The 13,784-nt window shown below is 48.9% G+C and overlaps 1 protein-coding gene across 1 annotated transcript in view; it reads left to right on the forward strand.

The window, feature by feature from the left end:
* The window catches only part of LOC135546863 (uncharacterized), a 52,970-nt gene extending 43,223 nt beyond the window's left edge, over window positions 1-9,747 (forward strand). The window contains exons 2-3 of the mRNA XM_064975433.1: window positions 7,829-8,652; window positions 8,778-9,747. Coding sequence (XP_064831505.1) covers window positions 7,829-8,652; window positions 8,778-9,747 — 1,794 coding nt within the window. The remainder of the gene's footprint in view (window positions 1-7,828; window positions 8,653-8,777) is intronic.
* The last annotated feature ends 4,037 nt before the right edge of the window (window positions 9,748-13,784 follow it).

Genomic DNA, 13,784 nt, shown 5'->3' on the forward strand with positions numbered 1-13,784 from the left:
GATCAACCAGACACTCTCCTTTAAGAAGTACACCATGCTCAACCATACGATCAACCAGACACTCTTCTTTAAGAAGTACGCCATGCTCAACCATACGATCAACCAGACACTCTTCTTTAAGAAGTACACCATGCTCAACCATACGATCAACCAGACACTCTTCTTTAAGAAGTACACCATGCTCAACCATACGATCAACCAGACACTCTTCTTTAAGAACGCCATGCTCAACCATACGATCAACCAGACACTCTTCTTTAAGAAGTACACCATGCTCAACCATACGATCAACCAGACACTCTTCTTTAAGAAGTACACCATGCTCAACCATACGATCAACCAGACACTCTTCTTTAAGAAGTACGCCATGCTCAACCATACGATCAACCAGACACTCTTCTTTAAGAAGTACACCATGCTCAACCATACGATCAACCAGACACTCTTCTTTAAGAAGTCAACCAGACACTCCATGCTCAACCATACGATCAACCAGACACTCTTCTTTAAGAAGTACACCATGCTCAACCATACGATCAACCAGACACTCTTCTTTAAGAAATACACCATGCTCAACCATACGATCAACCAGACACTCTTCTTTAAGAAGTACGCCATGCTCAACCATACGATCAACCAGACACTCTTCTTTAAGAAGTACACCATGCTCAACCATACGATCAACCAGATACTCTTCTTTAAGAAGTACGCCATGCTCAACCATACGATCAACCAGAGACTCTTCTTTAAGAAGTACACCATGCTCAACCATACGATCAACCAGACACTCTTCTTTAAGAAGTACACCATGCTCAACCATACGATCAACCAGACACTCTTCTTTAAGAAATACACCATGCTCAACCATACGATCAACCAGAGACTCTTCTTTAAGAAGTACACCATGCTCAACCATACGATCAACCAGACACTCTTCTTTAAGAAGTACACCATGCTCAACCATACGATCAACCAGACACTCTTCTTTAAGAAGTACACCATGCTCAACCATACGATCAACCAGACCCTCTTCTTTAAGAAGTATGCCATGCTCAACCATACGATCAACCAGACACTCTTCTTTAAGAAGTACGCCATGCTCAACCATACGATCAACCAGACCCTCTTCTTTAAGAAGTACACCATGCTCAACCATACGATCAACCAGACCCTCTTCTTTAAGAAGTACACCATGCTCAACCATACGATCAACCAGACACTCTTCTTTAAGAAGTACAGCCATGCTCAACCATACGATCAACCAGACACTCTTCTTTAAGAAGTACACCATGCTCAACCATACGATCAACCAGACACTCTTCTTTAAGAAGTACGCCATGCTCAACCATACGATCAACCAGACACTCTTCTTTAAGAAGTACACCATGCTCAACCATACGATCAACCAGACACTCTTCTTTAAGAAGTATGCCATGCTCAACCATACGATCAACCAGACCCTCTTCTTTAAGAAGTACACCATGCTCAACCATACGATCAACCAGACACTCTTCTTTAAGAAATACACCATGCTCAACCATACGATCAACAAGACTCTCTTCTTTAAGAAGTATGCCATGCTCAACCATACGATCAACCAGACACTCTTCTTTAAGAAGTACACCATGCTCAACCATACGATCAACCAGACACTCTTCTTTAAGAAGTATGCCATGCTCAACCATACGATCAACCAGACCCTCTTCTTTAAGAAGTACGCCATGCTCAACCATACAATCAACCAGACACTCTTCTTTAAGAAGTACACCATGCTCAACCATACGATCAACCAGACACTCTTCTTTAAGAAGTATGCCATGCTCAACCATACGATCAACCAGACACTCTTCTTTAAGAAGTACACCATGCTCAACCATACGATCAACCAGACACTCTTCCTTTAAGAAGTAAACCATGCTCAGTACGCCACCATACGATCAACCAGACACTCCTTTAAGAAGTATGCCATGCTCAACCATACGATCAACCAGACCTCTTCTTTAAGAAGTACGCCATGCTCAACCATACGATCAACCAGACACTCTTCTTTAAGAAGTACACCATGCTCAACCATACGATCAACCAGACACTCTTCTTTAAGAAGTACACCATGCTCAACCATACGATCAACCAGAGACTCTTCTTTAAGAAGTACACCATGCTCAACCATACGATCAACCAGACACTCTTCTTTAAGAAGTACACCATGCTCAACCATACGATCAACCAGACACTCTCCTTTAAGAAGTACGCCATGCTCAACCAGACCCTCTTCTTTAAGAAGTACGCCATGCTCAACCATACGATCAACCAGAGACTCTTCTTTAAGAAGTACACCATGCTCAACCATACGATCAACCAGACCCTCTTCTTTAAGAAATACACCATGCTCAACCATGCGATCAACCAGACACTCTTCTTTAAGAAGTACACCATGCTCAACCATACGATCAACCAGACACTCTTCTTTAAGAAGTACACCATGCTCAACCATACGATCAACCAGACCCTCTTCTTTAAGAAATACACCATGCTCAACCATACGATCAACCAGACCCTCTTCTTTAAGAAGTACACCATGCTCAACCATACGATCAACCAGACACTCTTCTTTAAGAAGTACGCCATGCTCAACCATACGATCAACCAGACCCTCTTCTTTAAGAAATACACCATGCTCAACCATACGATCAACCAGACCCTCTTCTTTAAGAAGTACGCCATGCTCAACCATACGATCAACCAGAGACTCTTCTTTAAGAAGTACACCATGCTCAACCATACGATCAACCAGACACTCTTCTTTAAGAAGTACACCATGCTCAACCATACGATCAACCAGACACTCTTCTTTAAGAAGTACACCATGCTCAACGATACAATCAACCAGACACTCTTCTTTAAGAAGTACACCATGCTCAACCATACGATCAACCAGACCCTCTTCTTTAAGAAGTATGCCATGCTCAACCATACGATCAACCAGACCCTCTTCTTTAAGAAGTACGCCATGCTCAACCATACGATCAACCAGACACCCTTCTTTAAGAAGTACGCCATGCTCAACCATACGATCAACCAGACACCCTTCTTTAAGAAGTACACCATGCTCAACCATACGATCAACCAGACACTCTTCTTTAAGAAGTACACCATGCTCAACCATACGATCAACCAGACCTCTTCTTTAAGAAATACACCATGCTCAACCATACGATCAACCAGACCCTCTTCTTTAAGAAGTACACCATGCTCAACCATACGATCAACCAGACCCTCTTCTTTAAGAAGTACGCCATGCTCAACCATACGATCAACCAGACCTCTTCTTTAAGAAATACACCATGCTCAACCATACGATCAACCAGACCCTCTTCTTTAAGAAGTACACCATGCTCAACCATACGATCAACCAGACACTCTTCTTTAAGAAGTACACCATGCTCAACCATACGATCAACCAGACACTGTTATTTAAGAAGTACACCATGCTCAACCATACGATCAACCAGACACTCTTCTTTAAGAAGTACACCATGCTCAACCATACAATCAACCAGACACTCTTCTTTAAGAAGTACACCATGCTCAACCATACGATCAACCAGACCCTCTTCTTTAAGAAGTATGCCATGCTCAACCATACGATCAACCAGACCCTCTTCTTTAAGAAGTACACCATGCTCAACCATACGATCAACCAGACACCCTTCTTTAAGAAGTACGCCATGCTCAACCATACGATCAACCAGACACCCTTCTTTAAGAAGTACACCATGCTCAACCATACGATCAACCAGACACTCTTCTTTAAGAAGTACACCATGCTCAACCATACGATCAACCAGACACTCTTCTTTAAGAAGTACACCATGCTCAACCATACGATCAACCAGACCCTCTTCTTTAAGAAGTACACCATGCTCAACCATACGATCAACCAGACACTCTTCTTTAAGAAGTACACCATGCTCAACCATACGATCAACCAGACACTCTTCTTTAAGAAGTACACCATGCTCAACCATACGATCAACCAGACACTCTTCTTTAAGAAGTACACCATGCTCAACCATACGATCAACCAGACACTCTTCTTTAAGAAGTACACCATGCTCAACCATACGATCAACCAGACACTCTTCTTTAAGAAGTACACCATGCTCAACCATACGATCAACCAGAGACTCTTCTTTAAGAAGTACACCATGCTCAACCATACGATCAACCAGACCCTCTTCTTTAAGAAGTACACCATGCTCAACCATACGATCAACCAGACCCTCTTCTTTAAGAAGTACACCATGCTCAACCATACGATCAACCAGACACTCTTCTTTAAGAAGTACACCATGCTCAACCATACGATCAACCAGACACTCTTCTTTAAGAAGTACGCCATGCTCAACCATACGATCAACCAGACCCTCTTCTTTAAGAAGTACACCATAATCAACCATACGATCAACCAGACCCTCTTCTTTAAGAAGTACCACCATGCTCAACCATACGATCAACCAGACCCTCTTCTTTAAGAAGTACGCCATGCTCAACCATACGATCAACCAAACACTCTTCTTTAAGAAGTACCACCACAGCTTTAGTCATCCGGGAGGCAGTTTCTCCCCCGTGACAGCAGCTTCAGTAACACACCTAAAGCCGAAGTGACAGGGACGGCATCCCCAATCGGGCTGCCATCCCCGCCAAAATCAGGGTAATTTCGATACGAAAAACAAAATACTTAATTCTACCACAACAAAAATAATAACCCTAATCATGCACAGAAGAAATGCCACCAAGAAATAGCAAACCGAAAGAAAGTTGTGAATATCTAACTCTCCACAACACACCACTCCTTCACTCAAACAATTCCCAGCATGCACCAATCACTCCCAGCATGCAGAGAGAGAGAGAGAGAGAGAGAGAGAGAGAACTAGAGAGACACAGAGAGAGAGGTAGAGACAGAGAGAGAACTAGAGAGAGAGAGAGAGAGAACTAGAGAGAGACAGAGAGAGAACTAGAGAGACAGAGAGAGAGAGAACTAGAGAGACAGAGAGAGAGAGAGAACTAGAGAGAGAGAGAGAGAACTAGAGAGAGAGAGAACTAGAGAGACAGAGAGAGATAGAGACAGAGAGAACAAGAGAGAGAACTAGAGAGATATACCATTACCATACCATTATCATCACATCATTAGCACCATACCATTATCGACAAACCATTATCATCGTATCATTATTGTCTTATCGTTATCATTATACCATTATTGGCATATCATTAGCATATCATTAGCATCAATTTTTTTATAACACCATTATTAGTGTATCATTATCATCCTATCATTATCGTCCTATCATCATACCATTATTAGTGTATCATTATCATCCTATCATTATCATCATACATTATCAACACTATTATCATCATACCATTATCACCATATCATTATTGTCATACCATTAACATCAATTCATTATCATCATACTCTTTTAATCATACCATTATCATCATATCATTTTCATTACACAATTATCATCATACCAATATCATCATACAATTATCAACATACCAATATCAACATACTATTATCATCATATCATTATCATCGTAGCATTATCATCATACAATCAACATCATATCACTATTATCGTCATACCATTATCATTGTATCATTATCATCACACCATTATCGGCATACCGTTATCACCACATCATTAGCATAACATCATTATCGGCAAATCATTATCATCGTATCATTATCATCATGCCATTATTATTGTATCATTATCGTATTATATTATCATCCTATTATTATCAACCTATCGTTATCATCATATCATTACACCATTACATCATTATTATCATATCATTATCATCGTATCATTAGCATCATCTGAGGTGACAGGTAGCCTAGTGGTTAGAGCATTGGACTAGTAACCGCAAGGTTGCAAGATTGAATCCACAAGCTGACAAGGTAAAAATCTGTTGTTCTGCCCCTGAACAGGCAGTTAACCCACTGTTCCTAGGCGTCATTAAAAATAAGAATTTGTTCTTAACTGACTTGCCTATTTAATTAAAGGTAAAATAAATAAAAAATCATATCATTAACATAAGTCGTGGTCTAAGACATGGCTTTATGAAGATAATGTTTTATTTATTTTGTTTTATAAGAGATTAAGAGATGGTTTAAGTAATGGATACTTTACCAGCATGGGTGTATTTTATGAGACACCAACACAATCAATTTGTTTTCAATGACACCTGCACATCCTCTGGAGAGGCCCCAGTAAGGCATCATAGATCAATCCTGCTCTTACTGAGAAGACACAAGTGGAGTCCTTCCTATCATCATATGCCACCATTCAAATCATCCATCACTCAGTTGCCAAGCAGAATGTTAAATGACATGGGTGTCAACATGCACTCACCTCGTCGCTAGCTGTTAGTTACCTTTATGTGTCATTTCCCTCTTAAATAAAGGGCTCTTATGGCATCAGAGCAGCGGCAGTGGAGGACACCATGAACTTACACCTCTCAGAGCGGCCCACCAACAACACATTGATGGATCCCATCCCAAACCCTCAACGGAGAAAGAGAGAGAGAGAGAGAGAGAGAGAGCGAGAGAATGTGAGAGAGAGAGAGAGAGAGAGAGAGAGAGAGAGAGAGAGAGAGAGAGAGAGAGAGAGAGAGAGAGAGAGAGAGAGAGAGAGAATGTGAGAGGAGGAAGGAGAGGGGGGTCGTTGATGCTTTCCTGAATATGCTGCCGGACAACTGATGGAAAGGCCCTGCCACATTCTGCCTGATTAATCCCAAAACTGCACGGGGGAATGGATGCACGGTCATGGGGTCGTATTTATGAGTCCTGGGAGCAGGGAGAGAAGGGGAGGAGAAGAGAGGAGAAGGAATAGGGGAGGAGAGGAGCGAAGAGGAGAGAGGGGGAGGGTAGGAGAGGAGTGCGATAGAGAGAGAGAGAGAGAGAGAGAAAAGTGTATTGATTGTTTGTTTACCTTTTGTTTATTATCTATTTCACTTGTTTTGGCAGTATAAACATGTTTTTCCCATGCCAATAAAGCCCTTTGAATGTAATGTAATTTAATGAGAGTGAGAGGGAGAGAGGAAAATATATATAGAGAGAGAAAGAGATAGAGAGGGGAGGGAGAAGGGATAGGATGGAGAGAGGAAGCGAGCGTTCCACATCAGTGGACATCTCCATCACCATCCAACCATCCCTCCGTCCCTCCATCTCTCCATCCACAGCAGCCCTCTGCCCCCCAAAAGCACCAGCTCTCCTTTACGAGTCAGGAGCAAAAATAAAAACACACATCACAGAGGAAGGACTTTAACAACGCAATGAAACTGCAACACCAACAATCCCATCATGGGGCTCTGCATTATTTAGTAGATTAAAGGAGGGAGATGCTTCTCAAATGGCACCCTATTCCTTATATAGTGCACTACTTTTCACCAGGACTGGCACCCTATTCCTTATATAGTGCACTACTTTTAACCAGAACTGGCACCCTATTCCTCTTATAGTGCACTACTTTTCACCAGGACTGGCACCCTATTCCTTATATAGTGCACTACTTTTCACCAGGGCCCATGTTTGCTGGGCTGTGAACAATCACTGATGGTACTCCATAAGATAGGGCCTTGTCTGATAAAATTACACACACACACACACACAACCCCACGCTAGACTATTTGCCTGCTAATGGATTCCCTTAGCACAGTAGGGCCAGCAGGGCCGGCTCAATGGACCTACTCCTCCCCTCCCCACTCATTATGTCCTGGCTGAAGATAAACTGTGTACATCGCTGTGGACCATTAGGTCTGCTGGACTGGCTCTCTTGGGCCAGAGCAGAGCCCCGTACGTGACAATGGGACGGATGAATGGCCAGACTTCCAGAGACGGTCATTTTTCAGAAACACTTGGGAGGTTTTCGAGGGAATTCTGTGGCTGTCACTCTTGGAGTTATTCCTGAACGATGACTTTGACCCGGGGCTCTATGTGAACCCCTGGTCACCCAGCCCCTCCAACCCCTGGTCACCCAGCTGCTATCCCCCCCCCTCCCCCAGCCCCTCCAACCCCTGGTCACCCAGCTGCTATCCCCCCACCTCCCCCAGCCCCTCCAACCCCTGGTCACCCAGCTGCTATCCCCACCTCCCCCAGCCCCTCCAACCCCTGGTCACCCAGCTGCTATCCCCCACCTCCCCCAGCCCCTCCAACCCCTGGTCACCCAGCTGCTATCCCCCCTCCCCCTGCCCCTCCAACCCCTGGTCACCCAGCTGCTATCCCCCACCTCCCCCAGCCCCTCCAACCCCTGGTCACCCAGCTGCTATCCCCCACCTCCCCCAGCCCCTCCAACCCCTGGTCACCCAGCTGCTATCCCCCACCTCCCCCAGCCCCTCTAACCCCTGGTCACCCAGCTGCTATCCCCCACCTCCCCCAGCCCCTCTAACCCCTGGTCACCCAGCTGCTATCCCCCCCCTCCCCCAGCCCCTCCAACCCCTGGTCACCCAGCTGCTATCCCCCACCTCCCCAGCCCCTCCAACCCCTGGTCACCCAGCTGCTATCCCCCACCTCCCCCAGCCCCTCCAACCCCTGGTCACCCAGCTGCTATCCCCCACCTCCCCCAGCCCCTCCAACCCCTGGTCACCCAGCTGCTATCCCCCACCTCCCCCAGCCCCTCTAACCCCTGGTCACCCAGCTGCTATCCCCCACCTCCCCCAGCCCCTCTAACCCCTGGTCACCCAGCTGCTATCCCCCCCTCCCCCAGCCCCTCCAACCCCTGGTCACCCAGCTGCTATCCCCCACCTCCCCCAGCCCCTCCAACCCCTGGTCACCCAGCTGCTATCCCCCACCTCCCCCAGCCCCTCCAACCCCTGGTCACCCAGCTGCTATCCCCCACCTCCCCCAGCCCCTCTAACCCCTGGTCACCCAGCTGCTATCCCCCACCTCCCCAGCCCCTCCAACCCCTGGTCACCCAGCTGCTATCCCCCACCTCCCCCAGCCCCTCCAACCCCTGGTCACCCAGCTGCTATCCCCCACCTCCCCCAGCCCCTCCAACCCCTGGTCACCCAGCTGCTATCCCCCACCTCCCCCAGCCCCTCCAACCCCTGGTCACCCAGCTGCTATCCCCACCTCCCCCAGTCCCTCCAACCCCTGGTCACCCAGCTGCTATCCTCCACCTCCCCCAGTCCCTCCAACCCCTGGTCACCCAGCTGCTATCCTCCACCTCCCCCAGCCCCTCCAACCCCTGGTCACCCAGCTGCTATCCTCCACCTCCCCCAGTCCCTCCAACCCCTGGTCACCCAGCTGCTATCCTCCACCTCCCCCAGTCCCTCCAACCCCTGGTCACCCAGCTGCTATCCCCCACCTCCCCCAGCCCCTCCAACCCCTGGTCACCCAGCTGCTATCCTCCACCTCCCCCAGTCCCTCCAACCCCTGGTCACCCAGCTGCTATCCTCCACCTCCCCCAGCCCCTCCAACCCCTGGTCACCCAGCTGCTATCCTCCACCTCCCCCAGCCCCTCTAACCCCTGGTCACCCAGCTGCTATCCCCCACCTCCCCCAGCCCCTCCAACCCCTGGTCACCCAGCTGCTATCCCCCACCTCCCCCAGCCCCTCCAACCCGTAGTCACCCTGTTGCCGCCCCCATCGCCCCCAGCCCCTCCAACCCCTCTGCCCTCCCAGCCCCTCTGCCCCATCCAGCCCTCCAGCCCCTTCTCCTGCCGGCCCCTGATGTAAAATGCCCTGGAGCCTCCCACAAACCCAAGCTCTTGTCACCAGCTGCATCAGCGTCAAGTGCCTGCCCGTCTTCCCTCTATCGGTCCACTCTGCCCAGTCTTTTCATCTACCCATGTCAGCGCTGATTAACCTCCACCAAATAGGTCTAATTACCACAAATTACCCAGGACGCAATGAGACACAGCCTCCCGCACTTCATTTACAGTCAGGCAGGAGAGGGAGAGAGAAATAGAGAGAGAGAGAGGGAGAGAGAGAAATAGAGAGAGAGAGAGGGAGAGAGAGCACCATTCTCTGACTGTCTCTGCCTCAACCCCAGCACCATTATCTGACTGTCTCTGCCTCAACCCCAGCACCATTATCTGACTGTCTCTGTCTAAGCCTCAACCCCAGCACCATTATCTGACTGTCTCTGCCCCAACCCCAGCACCATTATCTGACTGTCTCTGCCCCAACCCCAGCACCATTATCTGACTGTCTCTGCACCTTCCCCAGCCTCTGACTCTCTCTGCACCTGCCCCATCCTCTGACTCTCTCTGCACCTGCCCCAGCCTCTGACTCTCTCTGTCATAGTCTCTGAGTCTCTCTGCCCCAGCCTCTGACTCTCTCTGTCATAGTCTCTGACTCCCTCTGCCCCAGTCTCTGACTCTCTGTGCTATAGTCTCTGACTCTCTCTGCCCCAGCCCCTGCCTCTACCTCTGCCCCATCCTCTACCTCTGCCTCTGCTCCACCCCCAGCCCCTGCCTCTACCTCTGCCCCAGCCCCTCTACCTCTGTCCCAGCCCCTGCCTCTACCTCTACCTCTGTCCCAGCCCCTGCCTCTACCTCTACCTCTGTCCCTGCCCCTGCCTCTACCTCTGCCCCAGCCCCTGCCCCTGCCTCTACCTCTGCCTCTGCCCCATCCCCTGCCTCTACCCCTGCCTCTGCCTCAGTCCCAGCGTCTACCTCTACCCCAGCCCCTGCCTCTACCTCTGCCCCAGCCCCTGCCTCTACCTCTACCTCTGTCCCAGCTCCTGCCTCTACCTCTACCTCTGTCCCTGCCTCTGCCTCTACCTCTGCCCCAGCCCCTGCCCCTGCCTCTACCTCTGGCTCTGCCCCATCCCCTGCCTCTACCCCTGCCTCTGCCTCAGTCCCAGCCTCTGCCTCTGCCCCAGCCCCTGCCCCTGCCTCTACCTCTGCCTCTGCCCCATCACCTGCCTCTACCTCTGCCCCAGCCCCTGCCCTCTACCTCTGTCCCAGCCCCTGCCTCTACCTCTACCTCTGTCCCAGCCCCTGCCTCTACCTCTACCTCTGTCCCTGCCCCTGCCTCTACCTCTGCCCCAGCCCCTGCCTCTACCTCTGCCTCTGCCCCATCCCCTGCCTCTACCTCTGCCCCAGCCCCTGCCTCTACCTCTACCTCTGCCCCAGCCCCAGCCCCTGCCTCTACCCCTGCCTCTGCCTCAGTCCCAACCTCTACCTCTACCTCAGTCCCAACCTCTACCTCTACCCCAGCCCCTGCCTCTGCCTCAGTCCCAACCTCTACCTCTACCCCAGCCCCTGCCTCTACCTCTGCCCCAGCCCAAACCAGTTCCAGATATAAGCAACATAAGCTACCACTTGACTAAAACCGCTTGACAACATTTACTTTGTCTCGTTTTAGTCACAGCCATTTTAGTCACATTATAGTGCATTATTTCTATGAAATAATGAGTATCTCTCACTTCCATCATGTGCACACTCAAATAACCTTGTCCGACTGACAACACTGATATTGTGTCAGATAGTAACCAATGTCAGACATAATTAACCATATAGGCTGTAAAGCCTTGGCTACAGGTTCAACAATTTACAGCTCAGATTTTCTCCCCATCATAACTGACAAGGAGGTAAATAACAGTGGTTTAAGTTTTCCAAAAATTACATAAGTATTACTGTACTCCTACTGTTCAACAAATAGCACACAAAAAAAACACAACTCACATTTACGGACCACGGAGCAAGAGAGTGGCAACAAAGATGAATGAATAACAGTGTACATGGGGAAATAGAGCTTCTGGTGTGATCAAAGCAAAAGTAGTGTACTTGAAAGTAAGAGAGAGAGGAAGCGCTGTTTATTGTTGAGGTTTCTTACAAGTCAAGACACCTGGCTTCGCATCAGTTCAAAAGATTGACGTGTAACTGAAGTGACGGCCTGGGAGCTGTGTGGGAAAGCTGGGCATATCAGCTCAATCAGACCGCGCAACTGCAGTATGTCCATCCTGCCAATGAGAGGATTGCATGAAACTTCCTCAGATGTTCTGCATGCATGGAATAAACCCAAGAAAAGGGGCTTCATGTCTAATTCAATGTCCATTATTCTCATGTGGAATTATTTTCATTTTCATTAACTAAAATGAAAAGTAATAAGTAACAGTTATAGTTTTTTTCCCAGGGCATCTTGTCTCGTCATCGTCAGAGTTTAAGTCAGGAACAGTTGATCGGTGACAAGTACAGCACTTGTCAGCACTTTTTTTTTTTAGATTGGTAAGTTAGTCAAGTCAGCTATCTAAACTTGTAGTAATCATGGTCTAATTATCGACTTGGGAACATGCCCAGGGGCCCTGAATCCATGGGGCCCCCCATTGATCTTGTTAGTCATTTTCACTCAGATGTCATATTAAAATACCCATAAGTCATGGCAAAATGTGTAGAATTAGCTTCAAAACCGTAAAAACGTCTCTCCGACATATGGCCAAACTTTTCGAATTGCAGAAAATGAGCTGTAAAACTGCACATTTCCCTCTCTACCACATGACAAAATGAATACAATTGCAGGAAACTTCCTTTAAAACGGCTAAATGTTTTCTTTGCTCCATGGAAACATGTGTAGAATTGTAGGAAATGTACTCTAAAACTATTATTTTATCTCTCTGCCATCAAGACGAGGACCAATAAAATGTTTTGCTCACAAGGTTGGAGGGCCCCCCAACTACATTCCCCATCTACATTACCCATCTACATTCCCCAACTACATTCCCCAACTACATTCCCCAACTACATTCCCCAACTACATTCCCCATCTACATTCCCCAACTACATTCCCCATCTACATTCCCCATCTACATTCCCCAACTACATTCCCCAAAAGGCAAGAACCGCCCCTGGCCTCAGCCTCTGCCCCAACCTCTGATCTGCCCCATTCTCTGCCCCATTCTCTGCCCCAGTCTCTGCCCCATTCTCTGCCCCAGTCTCTGCCCCATTCTTTTCCCCAGTCTCTGCCCCATTCTCTGCCCCATTCTCTGCCCCAGTCTCTGCCTCTGCCCCAATCTCTGCCTCTGCCCCAGCCTCTGCCTCTGCCCCAGCCTCTGCCTCTGCCCCAGTCCCTGCCTCTGCCCCAGACTCTGCCTCCGTCCCAGCCTCTGCCTCTCTCTGCCCCAGCCTCCGCCTCTTCCCCATGCCACTCTTTGACCCAGCTTCAGCCTCAGCCTCTTCCCCCTGCCTCTCTCTTCCCCAGCTTCAGCCTCTTCCCCTGCCTCTCTCTTCCCCAGCTTCAGCCTCATCCTCTTCCCCCTGCCTCTCTCTTCCCCAGCTTCAGCCTCAGCCTCTTCCCCCTGCCTCTCTCTTCCCCAGCTTCAGCCTCTTCCCCCTGCCTCTCTCTTCCCCAGCTTCAGCCTCATCCTCTTCCCCCTGCCTCTCTCTTCCCCAGCTTCAGCCTCTTCCCCCTGACTCTCTCTGTCCCAGATTCAGCCTCAGCCTCTTCCCCCTGCCTCTCTCTTCCCCAGCTTCAGCCTCTTCCCCTGCCTCTCTCTTCCCCAGCTTCAGCCTCTTCCCCCTGACTCTCTCTGCCTCAGCCTCTTCCCCTGCCTCTCTCTTCCCCAGCTTCAGCCTCATCCTCTTCCCCCTGCCTCTCTCTTCCCCAGCTTCAGCTTCAGCCTCTTCCCCCTGACTCTCTCTGCCCCAGATTCAGCCTCATCCTCTTCCCCTGCCTCTCTTCCCCAGCTTCAGCCTCTTCCCCCTGCTCTCTCTTCCCCAGCTTCAGCCTCTTCCCCCTGCCTCTCTCTTCCCCAGCTTCAGCCTCTTCCC

The sequence above is a fragment of the Oncorhynchus masou genome, chromosome 10, assembly GCF_036934945.1.
Source record: "Oncorhynchus masou masou isolate Uvic2021 chromosome 10, UVic_Omas_1.1, whole genome shotgun sequence".
Classification (NCBI taxonomy): Eukaryota; Metazoa; Chordata; class Actinopteri; order Salmoniformes; family Salmonidae; genus Oncorhynchus; species Oncorhynchus masou.